Raw genomic sequence first — 23,398 nt, 5'->3', positions numbered from 1 at the left:
ATTTCAGTATGGGGGTTTTTGAGTCCGTCTGGCTCGAGACGAACTCGTCCTTGTTCCTCCCACTCGCCTGCTTGATTTTATGGATATGCTACAATGTCGGCCTGGTCCTCTATCGCTTATATCTCAGCCCCATCGCTCACTTCCCGGGCCCGAAAATCGCGGCGGTGACTTACTGGTAAGCAGCCTGTCTATCCTACCGTGACCGCCGCGGCGGGAGTTTTGTCGTGACATCCCTCCCAGGTACGAGTTCTACTACGACGTCGTGCTCGGCGGTCAGTACACCTTCCGCATTCTTGAACTGCATAAGCAATATGGCCCTGTTGTCCGCATCAACCCGCGAGAGTTGCACTTCTACCCTCCTCAGTTCTACGAAGAGATTTACGCAGGTCCCACACGCCGACGAGATCGTTGGGAACGCTACACCCAGGGCTTCGGCATGCCTGGGGCCGGCGCAAGCACGAATCCACATGACTTGCACAAAGCAAGACGAGCAGCCTTGAGCCCCTACTTCAGCATGCAGAGTGGGTTGCTCCCTCAAAGTCAAGCTCCACCGATATGAATACAACCTGACGGAGATCTGCAGGCGTCCGGAATCTACAAAGTGTCATTGAGGAGAAGACGGATCTGCTGATGCGGAGGCTCAGAGAATTTGGTGACTTTACAGACGAAGCTGCAAGGAAGCCTCTCAACCTCGAGGTCGCATTCGCCGCATATGCCTATGGTAAATGTCCCCGGGGGCCTTGGTTTCGCCTGTGCTCCGCTCGCCTTGAGAGCCGGGACTGATCCTGCTCAGACGTCATCACCGAGTACGCCTTCGCTCGAAGCGAACATCACCTTGAAGCCGAAGATTTTGATCCTTGGATGCTGAAAGCGGCCTCTTCCACGAGCTCGCTGGGCCAGATTGCAAAGCAAATGTACTGGCTCTTTTGGCTGGTCTTGAACATTCCGGACTGGCTGACTCGAAGGCTCGACGCGAACGGTAAGTTTGGCTTTCTCCTGATTGAAGAATCAACGCTCTTTGGTAGACGAATGCAGTTTGGCTGACGGATTGCAGCGAGCCGGTATCTCCAGTTCAAGCGGGTAAGTGGGTGGAACGCCTTTTTGTTTTCCTTTTTTTCTTCCTCATCCTCGCTCTCATCTTGATCTTCTGGAGACGTGCCGATTGATTCACTAACCAAAAAAAAAATTTTGCCTTCCGCCTCGGCAGGACATCAACAACCAAATCGAAAACATTCGCAATGGAATCGACACATCCCACAAGACAGCATCACACCCCACAATCTTCCACGAAATACTCAACAGCTCTCTACCCCCCGCTGAGAAGCGCACTTCCCGCCTTGCTGACGAAGGAGCCACGGTTGTGAGCGCGGGAGCCGTGACCACAGGGTGGACTCTGCCGGTGACGGTGTTCTACCTGCTCTCCAACCCGGCCATCCTGCGGAAGCTGAAGCACGAGCTCTGCGAGGCGATACCCGATCCGACAAAACCTACTCCTTTGCCTGAGCTCGAACGTCTCCCGTACCTCACGGGCGTCATTCAGGAGGGTCTGCGACTGAGTTACGGGATCTGCACGCGGCTCGAGCGGATCGCGCGGGACGAGGCCCTCGTCTTCGACGACGGCGAGAGAACCTGGACCATTCCGCCCGGCACGCCGTGCTCCATGACCAGCTACATGATCCACAGAAACCCAGACGTCTTCCCTTCGCCCCACGAATACCGGCCTGAACGGTGGATCGAGAACCCCAGACTGGACAAGTACCTCGTCAGCTTCTCCAAGGGCAAAATGCAGTGTCTGGGCATCAACCTTGCCTACGCGGAGCTTTACCTCATGCTGGCAAAGCTGTTTCGCGTCTACGGGAGCAGGGAGGTCAGGTTTGACGGCGATATGGGAAGGCTGGAGCTCTTCGAGACCACCTTCGAGAGGGACGTGGATATGCGCGAGGACAGGTTCATTCCCTTGCCGAGCAGAGAGACCAAGGGCGTTAGAGTGTTGGTTGAGCTCTATTAAGGGCCCTGTGCGAGGGGGCCCAACATTCTGATTTCTGAATTTGAGACGCAGCGGTGCCATCTGGAGTGTGTAATGGAATCTATCAGAAGACATTTGGCTTCACCATCTCCTTTCCTCATGCCGGGTGTCGACCTTTGAGGTGGTGGTCTCCATCGCCCCCATCCTGCGGTCCTTGTTCACTCCTGCTTCACATATCCTGCCGTCAGTCCTTCTGCCGATTCAGCTATTCTCAATACTCGCCTAGGATATTATGATGGGGATGTTGATCACAGTGGCAACACATGAGCCTGATCTCCCCCTCGCCCCAAGGAGGATGAGGGGGTTCTGAGCCCGTCGATCAGAACGACGACAATCATCACAGCTGGTAAAGTTAACATGCCGTTCCCGCCCCTGCCATTCCGGGCCGCTAGAACCTGTCGAGTGGGTATTGTACTCGACAACCTCTTGACAGTGCCCTCTGGCTAAGGATCACCCGTTCTTCTGCTCGGTCTCTAATCGATTTCATGTCACACATTGATATCCGTAGAAGCTGTCGAGGCCGCTCCCATGTGAAGAACACCGCGTATTCGCTCCCCCAAATTATTTAGTCTCAGCGATATAATCTCTGCTGTTGCCTTCTCCCAGTTGCAGTCTCTTCTCAACGATGGCTGAGATGGGGACTCTCTCGGTCAGCCAGCGGTCTTCACTTTATTACTCGAAAGATGGCAGGCCCCCGAATGTAGACCGTCCCGTGTCAGGCTGTTCGTGCCGAGTTCTTTGGCCAATGATAGGCCACACAACTGCGAGGTGACACTTTCCAAGCAGCATCGAGGTTCTCCTGTGGGACAAGAGAGTCAACCTTCAGGCCAAGAAAGTGGTATCAAGTCAAAGCGACAGAGGTAAAGAGACGGCTGATACAATCCTCGATGTCTTCGTCCGATTCCACCTGCATGCAAAACGTGGCAACCGGCGTAGGAATATGACACGCAGAAAGAAGGAATGATCTCAAGGTTGGGTGGCTTTCCAAGGAAGTGTTCATTCATAATGGGTTGGGTGAATAAGCAGAAGCCCACTTGATCCAACCTCCACATCATAAATAAGCCCCTGCTCTTACCTTCAGCGAAAATGACATTGACTTAAAAACAAAGGATTCCCAACAAGTCAACGAAATCACCGGCATGTTCCGACTCGATGATGCTGTGTCACACTAGGTACATCCCGTGAAGATGAGGGTTTAAGGGACATCTAGACTGGAGTCTTGACATCCGAAAGCCCAAGATGTAACAAACCCAAGGCAGTCCTCCTTCACTTACTTGGATCCACGTACACCTGATCATAATCTTGCTGATATCCATAACCTGGTTGGTATGAAGGAGGTCGCTGACACGCTGCTGCGCCTTGATCGTGCATTCTGTATCCCTCTTGCGGAGGCATCTGCTGATTTGCGGGAGCGTACCGTCCTCGTTTGGCTTTTTTGCTGCACAAGACGCAGCATCCCACCAACAGGAGGAGGATTAACCCGCAAAAGCCGGCAATAGCTCCGATGAGGGTTGTTTTGTGTTCAGAAAACCAAGATATTGTGCTATCTAGATCTGCTTTGTCGCCTGCAGAGGATGTAGAGGTCGAAGTCGAAGAAGAGGTAGCTGTGCTGCCGTACCAATAACTCGAGAAATACCTGGGTAAGTTCTCAATCGTTACGTTTCCGCCATAGTACGTCAGCATCATCTGCAAATCTCTTGTTGGCCTGGATAGACATGACGGCATGACTTATGATGCCCTTCTCGGTTTCCAGACTGTCATTCAATGAGATGGGAGTGTTTACCGTGTCCGTTGTGCCTATGGTGTCCGTGCAGCTGAGGTAGGTATAGCCTGCTGGACCGCCGAATGTTGCCGTTGCGCAAAGGGTCCAGTTTTCGTCACTATGCAAACCACATCAGATGCTATTCGCAGTGGGAGATGTCCACAAGCTTTGGGCACCTTGGGGGGCAGAAATAGACGCAGATCCAGGCCCTTACCACACAGTATTGAGGTAGTTCCCTTGACATGCCATATCACAGCCGTTATTCACCATGGAGTAGGGCACACACAAGGTCACCCAGGCGCAATCCGTTGTTGCGGCATCGGCGCAACAGCCAACGGCATGAAGTTCGGGAGACCAAAGGCAGGCATGGTACTCGCAAACGAGAGGGGTGTCTAGACAGACAGATGCCGCAAAATGGTTAGTATCGATTCGAGAATCTCTGGCGAATAGTAGCTATGTAGTAAGGCTGAGGTATCGTGGTGGGAATCGACAAGTTGGGAGGATGCATCAATGCTTACTGAGATCACCATTGACCCATCCACATGTGTTGTCATCGACCGTCTCTGTATCAAGCGGTGCCCAAGCTCGAAGAGGTTGAGCTTGCTGCCAAATTGGCACACCTGATTATCTTGGCATCTGGATATGGTCGAAGTTAAAGCAAGTAAAGTCTGGCGGGTGTTCGCCTTGTGCTGGCGGTTTTGCCGGAGCTCACCTTCTGAATACGAGATGGGAACATCTTCTACCAAGTCGTTGAACGTCCGAAGGGAGACGTAGCCGTAGAGCTGAGCAAAGATTTTGCCAAGCTTTGCGTGGATCAATCATAGTGCATCTCTAGCGAGGCTGGATGGAGGCGAAGGGGGCGAGGTCGTTGGTGACGGGCTGGACGCATCGAGACCCGAAGCTGCGACGGACAGATCAGAAGCAATCAGGCGGACACATGGCTAGGAAAGAGAGAGAGAGAGACAGAGACAGAGGCAAGAGAAAGGCGCATCGTATCTCTTCAGAAAACGTCTTTTCAGGCGGCGGTCTCTATCAAACCGAGCCAAGGGAACATGGACCGACCTCGACGAGGCTGCATCAGTCTCCCGACCCATGAGTCCATGGCCTTACCTGGAAAAGTATGCTCCTAGTCAAGATTTGCCCCCAGTGCCCTCCATTTGACGTTCCAAAATCCATGGCTCACCCTTCTATGCATTCTAACCAGACGTCAAGCCGTCCTTCAAACCAAAATCTCCAGTGATTCCCTAGACCTCCTGGATATAATTGGCTGGGACACTTCTTGTCTCGCCATTCTTCTCGACATCGGCCCAACCATCTCCGGTCCCCATACTGATCAAGATGAATCTCTCCCCTTCGGCCATGTCGAACTCAGCATCGCTCTGGGCTGTGTAGGGGTAGAGGGCTTCGACATATTTCACTTTCTTCGCTCCTCGTTTGGGCGCCACTGCTGGGCCCTGCTTTTTCTTGCTCGCGCCAGCCAAGGTGGAAGATGCCAGTGAGGCACTTGAGTTGGAGTATAATGACGGTGGGCGCTCTTGCGCCGGGGTGCTGGCAGCAGGAGGCAGTTCCTCTAGGTAAGCTGTGGGCACTAGGCCTTCCTTACCGAAGCCAGCGTGAACTTTGGTCCAGCCGCCGTCTGCTGCTTGTTCAGTATGATGCGTACAACTGCGCGGAGCTCACGTACCGTCAGGTTCCAGTATCTTCACCTCCGTCCCCTCAGAAAGAGATATTTCTCCATCGTCTCTTGCTTCATAGGGATAGAGCATCCTACCCCTAGGCTGGCCACTCCCATTGGCAGTCAAGTCAACGCCAGGTGCGCTGACGTACGCTGCTGGGGGTGGTGCAACAATCCTGTTCCGTCTCGGGGCGGCAACTGTCGTTGATCCAGAGTTGGAAGTAATCGTCGTTAACGGGGAGGTCGTGGCTGAATCATCCATTGCTGAAAGCCTTGCAACACCACCAGACAATGACCTCGTGGCACTGGCCGCATAGCCAGACGACAGACTGCTCATTGTATCTTGCCTTACCAAGGGAGGAGGAGAGGTAGTGCCGTTTGAGGCAGATAGAGGGGCCTCCACCGCCATCAGTGCTGCCGCTTGTCGTTCCGCCTTCAGTTTCTTTTTCTCTTCTCTGGTCTGCTCTCCAGGACAATCCGCAGGCACTTTCATATGACACTTGCTGTGACAAGTAAAGCCACAATCAGTACATATAAACCCTTTGGCACTCAGACCCCAGATTCGATCACCACAGAGATCACAATTGGTGGGGATCTTGAATGTCTCGGATTTGAAGGTGTGGCTCTTGCCATACATGCTAAGATCGCCCACGACTGAGGTGATTGTCGACGTCTCCACTTCCGCCGTCAGCCGTTTCCGCTCGACGGTATGCAACTCTTCCTGCAGGGCAAATTGCATTCGCACCGATTCGACTTCGTCGCGCTTGTCTTTGCCCTCTCGCCGGGCCTGCTTGACATTTTCCAGCTCTCGTTTTTTCTGAGCCGACTCCGCCTTGAGTTGATTGATGAGCGGCTTGCTCTTCTGCAGAATATTCCGTAGGAAAACTTTGGACGCATCGTCAGTCATCATATTGTCCGAATCCAACCACACCGGAGACGGTTCAAAGACAATGTCAGGAGGTTCCTGCCACTGTACAGCATTATGCCGTACAAACATATTACTATCGAGACTTGGGTTATTTCGGGGAATCTCGTTCGAGAGACGAGTCATGAGATCAGTGCTCCGCTTGAGAGTATTGGTCTCGAGTGCCGCGGCGACCAGCCATATCGAATTCAGTTTCGAGACACGGGTCTCGTTCAAATTCTGCAAGGAATCGAGTAATTCTGGCACGTAGTCGTGATAATAGCATTCCTTCATCTTATTCGCGACATTGATGCCAATCAGATATGTGTTCTTCACATTGTTCATTTCCATCAACTGTTGATTGTACGTGCTTTGAGCCTTGCTCTTGTCCATGGACGATTCGGCCTTCTTTCTTCGATTCTCGACCTCTTGACAGACAGCATCGTATCTTTGTTTCAGTTTCTTCAGATCGCCGAAAGATGAATCCCTCTCTTTGACCAGTTTGGCGTTATATTCGGCGTGGCTTTTTCTCAGCTCTTCGAGTTTTGAGGCGCTGTACTCGAGTGGCGTCGCAACTTGACTTAGGAGATCTTTGGAGAACTTGGCGTGTTCGTTTGCTCGCGCCTCGAGCGTGGATAAGTGGGTGGTCCATGTTGTGAGAGAGGCGGACTCTAAAGAACCCGGGGTCAAGGCAGGATTGTCGCCGACGCTGAGGTTGCTGGACTTCCTTGATTTCTTGTCGTAGTATTTCTTTGCCAGAGCAGTCAGCTTCTGGCTGTATTCCTTTTCTATAGCGGCCCGTTCCTGGTAGAATTCCTGGATCTCGGTGAGCCACGTAATGCCCAGGTTGACCCAGTTGTCGACCGGCTTGTAGCCGTCCTAGGTCGATATCAGCGTCTGTCCGTCTGAGAGAGCACAATGGGACAAACCTTGAGCTCAGCGCCAAATTTGACTGCCGCAACCTGAGCCATTGTGATCGCAGAAGGCCAGGAGTTTCGGATGGCAACAGCATCATTCCATACTGCCGGAGGTCATCAATCGAGAGCAGATTAGGATAGTTCGTAGTTCTCCGATTTCTTTCGATATTAGTGCAGACTGCGGCGCAGCTTGGGAGGAATGCGTACTCGATCAATCATCGACAGCCTGAGGCATGGTCGTTTGGGGTGACATTGAGCCTCTGTGGCAAAGGGTGTCCCCCCCCCCCCCCAAAGTTTCTGGCTCCAGGTACAAAGCACCCCGAACGCGCAGGCTAGCCAAGTGAAGCAGGCTCGTACCCAGTAGGTTAAACAAGCACTGACCCCGCACTGGCCACCCACATGCGCCACAAAACCCATGAAGACACGCCACACTTTTAGTGGGATCTGGCTCGCTGGTCTCCTAGTCGCCAAATTTCCATTCATCACCGCAGCCTGAATTGAAGATTCACGCCATCTTGCCATCTTGCCATCTGCCCATCTGCCTTCACACTCTTTATCTAGTTTGGTGGTATCCGCAGAATCCAGATAAAGGCAACGGCATTTCTGCTTGTATTTTTTTAGCCAGCGACTGAATCTTTCTTTGTTCACTTCAATCTCACTTCACTTCGATCTCTCTCCAGTTCACCCCTCCACCGCCAGAGGAATTGTTGACACCACGAACGACTCACATCAGTCGGCGAGAGGCTTTATCCTCCCCTCGCCGCCATGACTGAAACACCATCCGGGAGCGGCTCTCTAGAAGACCGCATTTCCAAACCCGAGTCCACCTCATGGGCCGATGAAGTAGCCTCTCCCGCAACCGAAAATCCACCACCGACTGCAAATATGGGTGCGAAAGAGTCGGAGTCAGTACCAGAGGATGGCGGGCAGATCGATGGAGCTACAGAGCCTTTTGGGGGATCAAATCTAGAAGAGCCCGACTTCGAAGTGGAGGTCAAATTGGCGGACCTGCAAGCAGATCCCAACAACCCCCTCTACTCGGCCACTTCGTTTGAGCAACTGGGACTGTAAGTTCGCCCTCTTTTAGATGCTGCTTTTACTCTGCTGACCACAATAGCAACGAAAACATTCTCAAAGGCGTTGTGAGCATGAACTTCCGAAAACCGTCAAAGGTCCAAGAGAAGACCCTTCCTCTCCTCCTGATGAACCCTCCTCAGAACCTGATCGGCCAATCTCAGTCTGGAACCGGCAAGACCGCTGCTTTCGTGCTGAATATCCTACATCGTCTCGATCTTAGCAGCGAACAAATGCAAAAGACTCCTCAGGCATTGGTTCTGGCTCCCAGCAGAGAGCTTGCTCGTCAGATTGTTGGTGTTGTGAAAGTGATGGGAGCTTTCATACCTGGTCTGATCGTGGCCGCTGCGATTCCTCAAGACGCTGCAAGTCGTTCACGAAAGATTGAAGCCTCAGTGGTTGTTGGAACTCCTGGCACGGTCATGGACATGATTCGCAAGCGATCCATGGATGTCAGAGCAGTCAAGGTGTTGGTGCTCGATGAGGCCGATAACATGCTCGACCAACAAGGTCTCGGCGATCAGTGCATACGTGTCAAGTCGTGAGTGGCGGTCCTTTTCAGCGTTTGCGTGCCTTTCCACTAACAAGCTTTTAGGATGCTGCCCAAAAACATTCAAATTGTTTTGTTCTCCGCCACTTTCCCAGACAACGTCGTCCTCTATGCCGAAACTTTCGCCCCGGGTGCAAACCAGTTGACCCTTCAGCACAAGGACTTGACGGTCGAAGGCATCAAACAGATCTACCTGGACTGCGACAGCGATGAAGCCAAGTACGAAGTCTTGGTCAAATTCTATGGGTTGATGACAATCGGCTCGTCCATTATCTTTGTTAAGGTAAGCCGATGCGCCCAGTGCAGCATGTTTCAGCCAGCTAATTGTAGAATCCAGACTCGAGAAACTGCACACAACATTGAACGACGAATGACGGCCGAAGGCCACAAAGTGGTGTCATTGACAGGAGGCATCGAGGGAGCGCAGCGCGATGTCATCATTGACGCATTCCGCATGGGCCATGCCAAAGTTCTCATCACGACCAACGTCCTCGCTCGTGGTATCGACGTCCAGTCAGTGTCCATGGTTGTCAACTACGATGTTCCTGACAGATTTGTCGGCGGTGGTCGATACGTTGCGGATCCTCAAACTTATCTTCATCGCATCGGACGAACTGGTCGATTTGGGCGTGTGGGTGTGGCAGTGACCTTCGTCAGCAGCCGCGAAGATTGGCAGAAGTTGATGGAAATCCAAAAATACTTCAACACACACATGACAAAGGTGTCGACAGACGATTGGGACGAGCTCGAGGAACAGGTCTCGCGGATCATCAAAAGTTCAAGGGCTGGCTCAAATTTTACAGAAGGTGCAAAAATGAGCACGCAGACGTGAATGAAGGCATAACATTTGGGAGCTCCCAAAGTAAGAAGGTATTCTAAAGGGAAATACTCGCGTCAGGACGTATCATGAACGAATGTTGGCCAACCCATGCTTGTAAGAGAGCAAGGGGGGGATTAGCTTCGATGTGCCTGCCCTAGGCGATTTGAGCGGAAGGAATGAGGAAATTTGGGATGAGCATATTGCCAGTTGCTCAGTGCGATGGGAAATGATAGAAATGAGACTTTTAGTCGACACCGAGATACCCACAAACGAAACTCCGGCACGGAAAAAAATGATGACAATAGGGGAGAGCAAATGACCCCCCCCCCCCCCCCCCCAAAACACGTACAGATATTTTTTATTTTTGGTTTCACTCCGTGGCCCGCTGTCTTTCGAGCGATTCTACCCATGGAGTCACCAGTCGCAAGATGATCCCAGCAACGCTGCTACCGTCTCGAGACCTTCCCGGTCTTGTTCGTCAAAGCCATCGAGTTGAGAGCAGTCAATGTCGATCACGCCGACAACCTGCGGGAAATGGGTATCAGTTCACCATTCCCTCACCAGAGACAAAACAGGCAGGGACAAGAGATATGAACATGAGATGCCAGGCAAAAGGAGCCGCAGTGGCGATGGCGATGGCGATGGCACTGGCACTGAGGACTCACTTTTCCACCAGAGCGAATGGGGACGACAATCTCGCTCTTCGTCTCGCCATCGCAGGCAATATGGCTGGGGAACGCCTCGACATCCGTCACCACCACGCTCTTGCCAGACCCATCATCGCTCGTCGCGGCCGTCCCACACACGCCCTTGCCCAGGGTGATGGTCTGGCAGGCAACTTTGCCCATGAAGGGGCCTAGGATCAGCTGCCTGGTCGGGTTTGCGGGGTCCAGGACATAGAAGCCAGCCCAGTTGACGGCGACGGCCTGCGCGGAGACGGAGGCGGGCAGAGAGTGGTACATGTGCCAGAGCAGGGACGCGGCGTTGGCGAGGTTGCAGACCCAGTTGCGTTGGGACGCGACCAAGGCCTCGAGCGACGCGAGCAGTTGAGCATATGCCGCCGGCTTGGAGTCGACGTCGGTGAAGTGCGAGTACTCGGCATGAGGCTGCTGATGGTGCTGCTGGTAGTGGTGTGTCTTGGTAAGTTTTTGTCAATCATGTCAATCACTGTGGCCATGCTTTTCCCAGCAGGCGAGGAGGGAGGGACTCTCTACCATGGTGAGGATGATCAATCAAATCAGGTCACCTATCGGTCGGCCGGTCGAAGGACAGTCAAGTAGCAAAGCTTTTTCCTTTTTCCTGCCCTTCCTATACCGCTCCACAGTTTCTCGCCTATTCTTTTACTCTCTCTCTCTCTCTTCCAGATGTCGTGTGGCAGTGAACTTGTGCTTTGGACAGTCAGTCTCAGGGCACTCTGTACAGTGCTCGGTTCAGCGGCACGCGAAGGAGAGAGCGAGCCAAGGACTGATAGACTCTTAGACCTAAATTAGTACATTGTAGCAATATTGGTTATTACGTCGAAATCATGTGGATGTTTTGGTGGCTGTGGCAATTCTACGCAGACGGACCTTGGCGCGGCCGCTGATCACGAGCGGTCTCCAATTCGTAGTTCAGGAGACCAATGCTCTACACAAGCTACGAAGGTCGTCGCACTCAAAACAATACCCGCGGGCCTCAAACATCTACCTAATTATCTACCTGTAATACAGGATACGACAGAGTGCTTGTCTGTTCCATGCCCTGCTCAAGCCTGCTCTCGGCCCACTGGCCCGCTTCACGGCACAACTGGAACTGAGGGAAGGTCGGTCAAGTCTGCCTCCGAACCGGAATCGGCCCAACCTCGCCAGAAGCACAACGCCCCTGAACGCCCCCATCCCCGCCGATCGAAGTATCTATGCTCTTAGCTACCGAGTAGTTATGTGGCTGCCGAACTACCTGCAGGGGTACTCGCAACAGTCGTCGAGCGGACGAGGCGGAAGAGGAGCTAAGGAGCTTATCACCGGATCGACGACGCAGGTGTCGTTCCCACCTCCCTCTCGTTTCCCGCCAATCATTCAGAAAATGATGCCCATTGAGAGCCGAGTGCTCCCCACGGGAAGCAAACTATTAGAGGGAGGAGGCAACGGACTTGGTCTTTTTCTGGTGAGCATGATCTGATTGAAAATCCCAATTCACACCTCTTTCCGTAAAGCGGGAGAAAAAGAGAGAGAGAGGCCCAGAGAAGGGATAAAGACAAAGCAGGGCGCCACTAGGGGTCCCGAGCAAGATCAGAAAGAAAAACATGTCCTGCCCCGACTGCTTTCGCGGCGCTATCCACACGCACTCCGAGCCCACGGGCAAGATCGAGGCCCTCCATGGCATCAAGGCCTATGTGGCCGGAGGCAGCGACCCCGCCCGTTCCAAGTCCACCATCATCTATCTTCCCGACGCCTTCTCTCTAAAGCTGGTCAACAACAAAATTCTGGCGGACAACTACGCCTCCATGACCGGCTGCCAAGTCTTGATTCCGGACGTCGTCTATGCGGGCGGCATGCCGCCCGCCGTGATGCCCAAGATGGAACAACTGTTGGGCAGCTCGCTGACCCTCTCCAACTTCTTGTCCAAGGCCTACACGGCGCTGACTCTCCTGCCGCACGCCATCCCGTTCCTGATCTGGGGCCACCCGAAGAACGTGTACCCGACCATCCTGAAATTCGCGCGCAACGTGCGAGCGGAGCTGCCTGAAGGAGGAAAGCTCGGAGTCGCGGGCTTTTGCTGGGGCGCGTGGCCGGCCACGAAGCTGTGCACGGAACCGGCCGTGGAAGGCGGGCAGGAGCGCCTGATTGACGCGCAGTTCAACGGGCACCCGTCATACATCATCAAGGAGCCGCACATGGTCGTAGACGCGGTCAAGGCGTTCAAGACCCCTTACGCGTCCGCGGTCGCCGAGAAGGATTTCCAATTCAACGCCGATGTCGCCGCCAAGACGGAGGCCCAGTTGAGAGAGGCTCTCGACGGAAGCAATGGTGACGGGGAGAACGGCTATGTCTACGAATTCCGAATCTACAAGGGCGCCACCCATGGATTCTGCGTCAAGGCCCGCGAGGAGGATATGCAGCACTACCACGCCGCAGCGAAGCAGGCCACGGACTGGTTCAACAAGTATTTAAACCGAGAGTGAGACTCGCCGAATAGGGGGTCCAGAGACCGGGGATGGTTATAATGGGCTATTGAACTTCTGAGATACCTAGGAAGGGAGGGAATCTGTGAGGAAAGTATATGGGAGAAAGGGGAAGACTGCTCCTGGACGGAGGAAACGAACGAAGAAGGGGGTATTGGTTGGATGGGCTCGCCACCGCTTACTGCGCTGCAGTCGCAATATTTACTGGTCTCTTTTTGTTTGGTCTTCTAGCCTGCTCTACGAGTCCCTCAAGGCCCAAACCCGGGCAAGATGGGGATCTGACTGAGAAACGACTCGCTCATGCAATGCAAATGAAATCATCATGGCTGCAAGACCTTTGTTTTAGTATCCGCTGCCCCCTTGCTCTCTTGCTAGATGACATGTTCTAGATCCATTTGTTGGACTTCCTCCTCCTCATCGTCAATTGACTGCAACTTGTACCCGTCAATGCGCAATGGTCTCGTAAAAGCATAATATACACAATCAGTCTTCGAAAATAAATACCTCATCCAGCGCCCACCAGCCCATGAACCCCTTGTAAACCCAAGTATATGCTTTGTATTTAGACTTCCTCTTAGGCAGTCTCAGTTGCAATCTGGCCGTACCATTTCTCATGACCCTTCCAGTCGACCGATCGGATCCTGTCGAGCGAGTCCACAAGTCGGTTAACCTCCTCCAAGAACTCAGGCATGCCTGCGCGAGCCAGGACTTCTCCTGCACTTGTGGTAGTCCGGACTCTCTCAGCCGTGCTAGCAGCCGAAAGCCTGGCAAAAACATGTTCTCGCAATGTCTTCAAAAGGAAACTCGCAATTTGCTCGCTAAAGACATCCGCGCTGGTTGTTCCAGCTGGCTCGTACATTGTTTGGTTGTGGATGGCATCCTGCCGCGCTTGTTCAGCGGCGTCGAGGTTTCTCGCTGCCGCTGCGGCAGGGGGCAGGACTCGCCCAACGAAATTCGACAGGCCCTCTTTAGTTGGTTCCGGCATCATGTGGGATGACTCAATAAGGGAGACAATTCGGCTGGCATCGACTTTCAACAGGTCCAAAGACATTAGACGTTCTGCATCTTTGGTCCAAAGAGACTCCCTATTGCGCCTGAGTCTAATCTTGGTGGTGAGCAGAATCGAGGATATGGCCACTATATGAAAAACGCGAGCTCTTAATTCGTGTAGGCGAACATAGTCAAGCCGTAGGGTCTCGGGAATATCGTAATAGCTAAGATGTGAGTTGCGCAACACCAGGTCGGTCAAGCCTCTGGCGTATATCATATATGCACTCACGTTTTGAGATGCCGTGCTGGACTTCGCACTTGCCCACCATTGCTTAGTTCCCGTGAGCGTATGAACACCTTGCCCAAGATCTCGTTCGAATGATGCAATTTCGTACTCGTGTCCGCGTTCCAGCACCGCCTGTGATGCCAATCTGAATTGGAAGTTGATATGGTCCAAAGTCATCAAATCGATGATATTAATGAGCTCGAAAAGACGGTCAACCGTGTCGCTAGTCGTATTGGCGCCAAATGTACTCACGATCTCGTCTCGCCCCGGGGAACAGATCTGTGCGATCAACCCTGAGATGGTCGTGAAAAAGTTGTCGTAAGAGAACATGCCATTCCGACACTGTTGGCTTATCAAAGCAGGATCCAGAAAGCCGTCCATCCTACCGTAGAGAGGATGTCGCGGGCTGATGAGATTCATCAGCTTCTCTCGAATGAGGACTGCCGTGGAGTAAATCCACCTGGCTGTTACTTCTCTGTCTCCCCCTTGTATGCTTGCACGCATGCTGTTCCGCAGCGAGTCCATCAAGCCTTTGCGGGCATCTGTCCAAGGCCTTTGTTGCACCTCAAAACTGCCATTGACGAGAATTTCGTGCGCAATCTCGCGATTGGACGGTAAAACGGTCATCATCTGGGAAAGGCTGTCACGAAAAGCTGTCACCCTCGCCGTCTGGTCTGGTCGACTGGCGCCTGGTGTTGCGGGAGGCGTGATCAGCGCTCCTTCTGCCACATTGGCCTCTTCGGTGGCAGGTGTAGATGCTCGTGGGACTTGCTCCGTTGCGTTCTGCCGCTTTTCCGCTGCCCTTTGCTTCCGAGCCTTCCTGACAGCTGTCCGAACTCTTGACAAAGCTTCATCGGGCCCCGCAAGCCGTTTCAGACGAGCAAGTAATTTGATCTGCTCCTGTCGGACGGCATCAAGATAGTCATCGGCAACATGGCCGTGATGATCGTTTTTGGTAGCCTGCAGAATCAAATCCAGATTGACAAATGAACTGACCATGATGTCCACAAGCACTCCCAAATCCTGACTTTTCCATGCGTGGAAAGTCGAGGTGAAGTCGTTAAAGGCAAAGGAAAAGGCCTCCGATCCCGATTGCGATAACCTTGGTTGTGATGGGGTTTTCAGGGTCTGAATGCAGGATTCGAAAGTTTCGACCAGGGAACGAGATTTCGCCATGAGCTCTTGCTCCTGAGGTTGCTTTCCACCATGACTGAAAGCCTGCGTTGGATGTGTAAGAACTAAATATGCACTCAGGAACACACGTGCAACCCCCGAATCTTCTTGGTCGTTGTCAAGAACACCTAGGTGTCGGAGAACTGACATCGTAGCAGCTGTGGTCCGTTGGTCTGAAATGAACTGGGTCAATTCCTCAAAGGAGAGCGTCTTGGCGCGTTGCAGGTCGAGTCCCAGGGCAGAGAAGTTGGAAAGTATCTTGCGTGTGTGGTAACGCCGCCACGATCTCTGGATGATTTTTGCAGCATAGACGTGGCTCGAGCGTCTCAACACTCCTGGGGCGACTTTCTTCTCCTCAACTGCCGCCAGTGAAGCTGTTCTGGACCTCCGGGTGCCTTGCTGGTAGATGGACCTCCGCCTATCTGCCTCTGCATATTTCTCGGCCATTTCTTCCTTGAGCCTCGCCAATTCAGCTGCCTTCTTCTCCTTGGTCTCCTCGGCGATCTTTTTGGCGCGTTTCACCTCTTCCTCACAGCGTGCCGCAATCTCCGCAAGCAGCTTTTCCCGGGCTGCCTGCGCAGCCAAAGCCTTCTCCTCGCTGTAGGTTGCCCTTTGCGCCGCTTTGGCGGCGGCCGCCCGGAGCCTGACCTGCTCCGCGTGGGCGGCACGGTCCGCCAGGCGAGCCTTTCGACTTTCAATGATAGAAGCTCGTCGCAGGTGCTGTGCGATATGCGTGCTGCGGGGCCCGCCATGGCTGGACAGCGCGGAGGAATGAGAATGAATCGAGGACAGCGAGCTTCGGCGAGAGGAATGAGCCGAGGATTTTCGGCGGACAGAGGATTTGCGGTGGAAGCGTGCGGCTATATGAGGCGGAGGTTCGGTATACGACAGAGGCTCATCGGTGCTCAAGTTCATCTCAACATCTTCGGAAGCTGGAGATGCAGGATCCATATTGGAGACGCGACGGCCGTTGATATCGAAGGAGGCACAAACGGATCTCGAAAAGAAGTCGGCTCAGAGATCAGCAGCTACCTCGAGTCGAAACGAAGCAAGACTGAAAGTTGAACGAAAGGCGCTTCTCAGAAAAGAGTCGAGAGCAGCACGAGGTCTGGTGTAGATCGGGCTTACTCTCAAAGCAGCCGGGAACGTCGTGCGAATAACGCACAACAAAGAAAACTGTACAAGAAGTAAATGTTGGCAGAAGAGAGCGTCGAAAGGAGATGAATCAAGGGAACGCTGAGGAGGGAACAAGGTGCAGTGTGAGAGGCTGGGAGGACGGAGGAGGGGAACATGGCAACTTTGTGCCACTGGCGGTTTGGGAAGTGACGAAGCCACGGTTTGTTGTTTGCCGCAGCAGTGGCTGCTGGAACCTGCCAGCATCAATGGGCCTCAAGGGCTGCAGGCGACAGGCTACAGGCTAGTTGTGACAGCCTACCAAGTACAGCCACACGCCCAGCCAGTCGGGAGTTAGTCGGCGTCGAGCCACGACTGGTGCCCACGAGCGCTAAGAATCCTGGTGGCCAGCTGCCTGCAACAGCTTGTCACCCCCCCCAAAGGCCGCCCAAGCCTCGCCTAAAGACTCCGGAGCTCGGCAAAAATCCGCCAAGTGGTGCATGTAAAACTGCCTGCGATTAAGTACTCTTGGGTACTGTTCAAATGTACGAGATACTCTCTCCACACTTTGCCATCTGTTCGCCCGGCTCACACTGACCATATCTAAGGCTTTCCGAGCGCCAGGACCTGGGAATGGGCACACCATCTCATACAGCGAAAGTAGGAAGCGTTTTGCTGACATCTCAGTTCTCGAGCCATTCAAACCGCACCAGACCTCCTCGAAACTCAGACAACCTCCTGTGCACTCTTGTCACTCTTGTCACTCCTTGGACGCTATCGAATTCAGTATGCCTCGGGCATTGACAAAGTCAAATTCATCCAATGTCTCTCGCCATACCTGCTCGATTAGCTGTTTGCCATGTGGAGTATACAAGAGCGGGGCGAATCTGAAAGATGGTGCATGCGTTAGTAACATATCTGATCTTCACTTGGAGGCAAAGGAGAGCAAGGCGGCAGACAGCGCAAGCTACTCACGGCTGGATTCGCCAGTCTGCGAGGTAACACCTATGCGACTCTTTGCCCTTTGAAATCGTGGCGTCGAGATACGTTGATGCGCCATGCTCTACCCTTCTGGCGGTCGCCGCTCCCAGCAGCCACAGGATTGCCCCTCCAATGCCAGTGACTTGACGCTGGAGTTTGGTCCCTTTGACATAACCAGGGTCCACCAGATTCACGACCACGTCTTCAGCGGAGACCCAGTCCTGAAGCTGGTATATAAACATGTGACTTAGCAGCTTGGATACGGAGTAATTGGTCATTGGATCGAACTTGTCAGGCTTGTCAAGAGACGTCAAGATTGCCTGGTTCTTTTCCGGAATCTTCGCGAGGAAGGCCAGTCCTGAGCTGACAATCGAGAGACGGCCCGGTACATTGGGAGGAGCCCTTTGCTTCAAGACCGGTAGGAGGAGAATGGCAAGGAACATTGTCGAAAGGTAATTGACCTGCATCATCTCCTCGTGGCCAGTGCTATTGTTGACTTCGAATTTGACGTTGCCCACCCCAGCGTTAAGAATGACCAAATCCAAACGCGCCAAATCGCTCCCTGCCCGTTTGGCAAAGGCTTCAATGGATTGGTATGAAGCCATATCCAGGGACCAGACCCTAATGCTTGCTTTCGGGTACTGTTTTGAGAGCTTGGTGGCAGCCAGTTCACCGTTCTGGACAGAGCGCACCGCAAGGATTAGGCTGGAGAGGTTGAAGGAGAGAAGTTGGCGGGCAGCTTCATACCCAAGACCGACATTAGAGCCTGTGACGATTGCGACTGATGTGCTCCCAGAAGCCATATCAGCAAGCTGGTCTTTATACGGGAGTCGAAGCAGTTGTCTTCGACTGCAGGATATGAGGTTGGTTTCAGAGAACATACCTCTGTCACAGAGGTTGGTCCCTCTTGGAAGTTGTTGAGGTTTGGTACGGAATTGAGACTCGAAAAAGAGCTTCATGTAGCTTTTCGTCGAGGGAGGGAGGTCTTTGGAGGACGCCATTGTGCAGCGTATTGGGTTTTCCTGATATGTCGGATACCGCGAGAAGACGAAGATGATGCAAGGGATGCCAGGCCCTTCGGGTGACATTATAAAGGCACCTCTGGGCGAGGCTATCACAGTCTCTCTTTGCATCTCCACATCCATAGATCACAAGGAGGTGCACGGCGATAAGGCACAGGCGGAGGTAAGTGATGAACTCCATGCATGATCGAGGCTGATGGCACGAGTGCACAGATATGATGAAACGGAATGGTCCTTGAGGAATGATCAATCTGATTCCACTGAACAGACCAAGAGGCGAGACACTTTTCGCGTCTACCGGATGGAACACAAAATCGATGGCATCGGCGGGGCACAAGGCTCTCTTGTCTCTGCCTCCAGACCTTCGGCTTCGAGGAGCTATGCTCTAAATGGCAAACAATCCCAACTATAGTAGAAAGGCTGGCGACATGGTGCCATCGGGACTCCAATCCTAGAATGGCGGCGAGCTTCTCCAAGCATAGCATGTGGGATGTGGATTCGAGGAATATCTACCTTCCATCAAGTTTTTTCACCTTCCCGGCCGGCCGCGCTGCCTTCGGTCGTCTCTCTTCTAGCTGGTTAGGGCAAACACTTTAGAAGGCTGGGTCAACCGAGGGCGCGAGCGGCAACCCGCCGCTCTTGTTGTACCCTACGGTCTGTTATGGTCCGCCGGTCTTCGCAGTCGAATAGGTATCGGCTGTGGAAATCCCCAGATCTGATGTTGGGCTTACTATGTGCAGATCTTATGCCTTTCATTTTATCGACAAGTGGAGCGGAAGTACAGGGCCCGAAGACAGGAAGACATATCAGGGGTCATGTGGTACAAGGACAGAACCTGAGCATGAGAGGACATATTGCGGTAAACCGTGCCAGGCTCTAGGCGTGTGGTTAACGGGTGTGGCAATCAGCAGGTTGGGAAATCAGCCCATGAACGAAGCCTTCAGACAGCCTCTGAAGAGCGCAACTTTGCGGCCAAGATTCATTCGCAACCGCTCAACAATTGTCTGACCTGTGCGTTCCTAGCTACCTGAAAATTTGACGTATACTGACATGGTGCAGAAGAGCCACCTTGGTCTCAAAGAAATCCCGCTTCCTCAAGCGACGTGCGTTCTGCGACAGGCGTGACAAGCCCTGATTCTGGCCCTTAATGTTCGCCACCCTCCATTTTTCTCGTGAGGGTTGCTGCACTCATCCATCCTTGTGCGGATAGCCAGAGACACATTCGGCCTGGACTCTCCAACCCCTTACCTGAAGGGCCTCTCTGGCCTTTCTCTCGAGGGCGAGTGGGCCATCTCAGAAATTCCACTCATGTTTATCCCCGCCCTTGCGGTAAGAAACTCAGGCGTTCGACTGTTTGGTACAATACAGCTGAGGAGGCCAGTCAATCCGACGGCAAAGCTGTGTCCATTAACTAGCGCGAATGGAAAGTTCTTCTAACTGCTTAGAAACCCTGTCTTGACATCCTGGGACCTGAATCTTGAGTGCTGGAACCCCGTCCGTTTTCACCGTCTCTTTACACTCCACCCTTTCTGCTGTCAATGTCGCTCATGATGGACAATGTCGGCCTCTCCACAACCATCTACAGTGTCTCCAAAAAGTCATGGACTAGGGAAGACCTTGCCGAAGTTTTGGTAGAAATATCCAGGTACGCATTGCTTCCTCGAAATTGGCTTCTCTTTCTAAGTCACACAACTGTTGAGAACTTTCAGGGGTGATAGAAGCATAGTACCCTGAGTACCGCAAGCCCATGAAGGCCCCAGATCTCTTTTTGGAACTGCCACCCGACATTGCGACTGGCACAGCCTACTCTGCGCCAATGGTGGACACAATGCGGGAACGACTCCCATCGCGGGCTGGCGAGGCCGGCATGTCAAAAGGTGATTTTTTCGCTTCGGTGGTCGGTTTCTGATCTTCTCGCAGATACAAGGTCTCAGCCTGTAGAGCAATTCCCAGAGGCTTGCAGGACTGGTCTCTTGGCCCTTAAAGTCAAAAATGTTCATTCCACTTCGTTTCCGCTGAGTAGAATGGACTATTTCAACATCCGGCGACAAGGCGCTAAACCCTTGCTGCGACCCAATACCGATCTTTGTGGCGATCAGAGATGCGCGCGACTTCGCATCTTGCCTGGGGATCGGCTTTTTCTATGACAACTACCCCAGCAGGGGCGTCTTTGGCCGCGAAAAGAGGAAATGTTGTAAGTGGTGGGCAAGGGTAAGTCGCTTCAGAGATCTCCACAAGACGGACAAATTTGTTGGAGGCTTGCCGGAGTACGAGGTATAGCTCAATCAAGTTGCCACAGCCCCTCCAGCTCGACCCAATGCATTATGCATCCAGAGCAACAGAAAGTGAGATCCTCCACGCCACTACTGCAATGTCTCCTCTCGAGAATATGCCCTGTCACATCGGAGTCGGTCGCGAGGAAGAGACCTTACAGGGGTTTTCGCTGCGGGTCATGACTTTTGACCAGGTCCAGGCCTTTGAGTCTTCTGGCTCCTTGTGGGCCTGGGATTGTTCAGGCGATCTCACCCAAACCCTTCAATTGCCCGCCCTCAGGAGGGTCAACTATATGGACATATCTACAGCTTACGGGCCTTGACCACTGCAGTCATGAAGGGCATCGCAAGCTGTCTATGCTGCGGGGGGGGACTGGGAGTGCATCCGCGCGTCAACGGGTGACCATCACCATCGACTAGCATGCAAGCTCGATCACCAAGAATTAGCGTGGTCTCCTACTGTGTTTTGAGGCTATTGGATTTTCAGATCGGAGTTCGAGGGGATGAGGCAAGTGGCAGCGGCAACACCAAGGGACCCTTGTCGATTCCACCAGTACTTGTAGATGGTTGTTCTGAGAAAGTCAGTGGTTGGGATCGGGTTCACTGCTCTTCCAGCAAGCCAAAATGCCCCGCGCCAAAGTCGAAGCGGACAAGTCAACGAATGAAAGGGTTCGAGATCCAGCTTGTGGTCGCTTCGCCCACGTCTCTTTCGCCAACTGCCATGATCCGAGATTTAGGTGCCTCCCCGGAACTAACTGCTCTTAGCAGCTTCCAAGCGAAAGGGGATAGCTGAGAGCTTTTGGCGACCTAGAAATGCGCTAGACGGTGTCTCGGCTCGTCCTATGGAATGCTCTCGCTGCACACCACCAACGGCCGCTCATTCCAACATGGGGAAGTTTGACTGATTGCTTCTGCATACCTGCGGGAGGAGACTGACTGCTGGGCGTTGTGGCCCAATGTACCTGGAACCCGCCGTCTGTCTCGTTTCTGCCCGTCGGTTGTCGACTCATGATTTATCAAAGCAAAAACCTAATCATCCTGGATGCTCCACATCGCCCACGGCGCCATACCAGCTAGAATCGAGATCGGGTTGTTATGCATCAGGTCGGTCTTGATGTCGGCTTCGAGGTCTCACAGAGGGAGATGGTCCAGAGAATCTCTTCTGGTGTGAAAACAGCCATTTGAACACAGTTATAAACTTTGGTCTCCCCAGCCCTGTTCTGATTCCCTCTCTAATTTCTCCATGCTGAAACCCCAGCTACTGATTGCATCCTCTCCTTGCTCAGTCAGCCATGCCCATTAGTTATTTGACCCTGCCCCCCTTGGAGTACTTATCTGACCCCACGGTTGGCGTGATTAACAAGAAAAGAGAGCTCGATGTCTCTGACACTGAAGACCAACAGGAGAAGAAAAGGAGAGGAGACCCGGAGAAGAAGCAAGTGCACTGGAGTCTGAGCCCGATGCTTCCTTCTCGCTATCTCTATTCGGACCTGCTCGTCCGGGAGGGCCCATTGCCAGAGTAGGGTTCCATCTTATTATTGCCAACCACGCGTCACTGACCAAAGAGGAACGACAGGTCCGTGGATCGGTATCCTCCGGGTGCAGGATATCATGTACCTCCAAAGAGGCGAGGCTCACCGAGCTGTTGGTCCACCGATTCCATGTTCAGCCACACGACTCAAGCTTGTGATGGGCCTTGTGACCGCGCCGTCACAACATCGGGATCTGACCTTTCTGTCTCCGCAAGCCAAGGGCACTCATTGAGCCCTCCATGGCCTCCAGCTCCGGCTGGGCCGGCCTCTCATGGTGGCCCACCATCTGGCCCACAAGATCCGGCTTCACGCTGCTGGTGTGAAGCAGTAGAGCGGCAGGACGTGAACGCCAACGAAGACAAGTCGAACGAGTCCAGTGGCACTGGACCTCGTCCAGAGGATGCGGTTCAACGCCAGGCCGATGTCGCGGCAAACAATCCACCTGAGATACAGGTGAATGAAAGAGCGGACGCTATACCAATCATGCGTCTGACCAAACAAGATGAGGGATACAATAGCCCTCCACCTCCTTATCCTGCGGAGAGCCACAATCCGCCCAATCCAGCGGCGAATGAAGCGGCTGTCAAGCCCGTACTGCTGGCGGGCACGGCCCACAACCGTCCAGTTGAGCAAGGTCCGCTGCACCGCTTTCCTGCGCCGCCCCTGCAGGGCCACATCCCTCTAGAGGCACCAGCGCACCGACTGTCCGCTGCTTGCCTTGCACCACCGGCCATCGCAGCCAACAGTGCAGTCGGGCGAAAACTGGTATGTATCTATCTATCCCTTTCCCCCTCAAATTACTGCCTTGACGTCTAACGTTCTGTGTGATGAAGCCGACTCTCGAGTGGCAGAGCGGCCCATTCTGGAGGCCAATGCCATGGGCGCCGTGGGTGCCATAGTGAACGAGGTCTGCTACTACGCAGGCTGATACGGCTGAGCCGGTTCACCGACCTGCCCCTCCCTGCTGTTGGAGTGACTGACTATCATCACGGCGAGACATTGACGCTTGCCGCCCATGAGACAAGACATGTATGGTGGACACGAGATTGACGACGGGAGCCAGATGGAAAGCGTGGCTGAAAAAGTTCCATTTCGTTGGGCTGACTGATCACTCTCATTCAAAATCATGTTAGTTCGATG

General features: G+C 53.3%; 7 protein-coding genes across 7 annotated transcripts; 3 read left to right on the top strand and 4 right to left on the bottom strand.

Moving 5' to 3' along the window:
• Positions 1-8: 8 nt before the first annotated feature.
• Positions 9-2,008, top strand: A1O5_12026 (uncharacterized protein; the record flags this gene model as incomplete). The annotated part of the gene is made up of 6 exons (XM_007752595.1): positions 9-175; positions 241-521; positions 584-721; positions 794-979; positions 1,055-1,080; positions 1,208-2,008. The coding sequence occupies 6 exons, from the start codon at positions 9-11 to the stop codon at positions 2,006-2,008; spliced, it is 1,599 nt and encodes a 532-aa protein (XP_007750785.1).
• A 3,024-nt stretch (positions 2,009-5,032) lies between these two features.
• A1O5_12025 (uncharacterized protein) lies at positions 5,033-7,338 on the bottom strand (the record flags this gene model as incomplete). Its single annotated transcript, XM_007752594.1, has 3 exons — positions 5,033-5,427; positions 5,473-7,246; positions 7,297-7,338. 3 exons carry the CDS (start codon positions 7,336-7,338, stop codon positions 5,033-5,035), a joined length of 2,211 nt encoding a protein of 736 aa, XP_007750784.1.
• A 711-nt stretch (positions 7,339-8,049) lies between these two features.
• A1O5_12024 (ATP-dependent RNA helicase DBP5) lies at positions 8,050-9,740 on the top strand (the record flags this gene model as incomplete). The annotated part of the gene is made up of 4 exons (XM_007752593.1): positions 8,050-8,351; positions 8,402-8,899; positions 8,954-9,191; positions 9,246-9,740. The coding sequence occupies 4 exons, from the start codon at positions 8,050-8,052 to the stop codon at positions 9,738-9,740; spliced, it is 1,533 nt and encodes a 510-aa protein (XP_007750783.1).
• A 402-nt stretch (positions 9,741-10,142) lies between these two features.
• On the bottom strand, positions 10,143-10,905 carry A1O5_12023 (GAF domain-containing protein; the record flags this gene model as incomplete). Its single annotated transcript, XM_007752592.1, has 3 exons — positions 10,143-10,253; positions 10,394-10,864; positions 10,897-10,905. The coding sequence occupies 3 exons, from the start codon at positions 10,903-10,905 to the stop codon at positions 10,143-10,145; spliced, it is 591 nt and encodes a 196-aa protein (XP_007750782.1).
• A 1,104-nt stretch (positions 10,906-12,009) lies between these two features.
• On the top strand, positions 12,010-12,888 carry A1O5_12022 (uncharacterized protein; the record flags this gene model as incomplete). The annotated part of the gene is made up of 1 exon (XM_007752591.1): positions 12,010-12,888. The coding sequence occupies one exon, from the start codon at positions 12,010-12,012 to the stop codon at positions 12,886-12,888; it is 879 nt and encodes a 292-aa protein (XP_007750781.1).
• Positions 12,889-13,462: 574 nt separating this feature from the next.
• On the bottom strand, positions 13,463-16,288 carry A1O5_12021 (uncharacterized protein; the record flags this gene model as incomplete). Its single annotated transcript, XM_007752590.1, has 1 exon — positions 13,463-16,288. One exon carries the CDS (start codon positions 16,286-16,288, stop codon positions 13,463-13,465), a length of 2,826 nt encoding a protein of 941 aa, XP_007750780.1.
• Positions 16,289-17,210: 922 nt separating this feature from the next.
• Positions 17,211-18,432, bottom strand: A1O5_12020 (uncharacterized protein; the record flags this gene model as incomplete). The annotated part of the gene is made up of 2 exons (XM_007752589.1): positions 17,211-17,337; positions 17,426-18,432. The coding sequence occupies 2 exons, from the start codon at positions 18,430-18,432 to the stop codon at positions 17,211-17,213; spliced, it is 1,134 nt and encodes a 377-aa protein (XP_007750779.1).
• Between the last annotated feature and the right edge of the window lie 4,966 nt (positions 18,433-23,398).

The sequence above is a fragment of the Cladophialophora psammophila genome (assembly GCF_000585535.1).
Source record: "Cladophialophora psammophila CBS 110553 chromosome Unknown aczJe-supercont1.30, whole genome shotgun sequence".
Classification (NCBI taxonomy): domain Eukaryota; kingdom Fungi; phylum Ascomycota; class Eurotiomycetes; order Chaetothyriales; family Herpotrichiellaceae; genus Cladophialophora; species Cladophialophora psammophila.
Note: the sequence above shows the minus strand (reverse complement) of the source record. Positions and strands in the feature narration are given on the sequence as shown.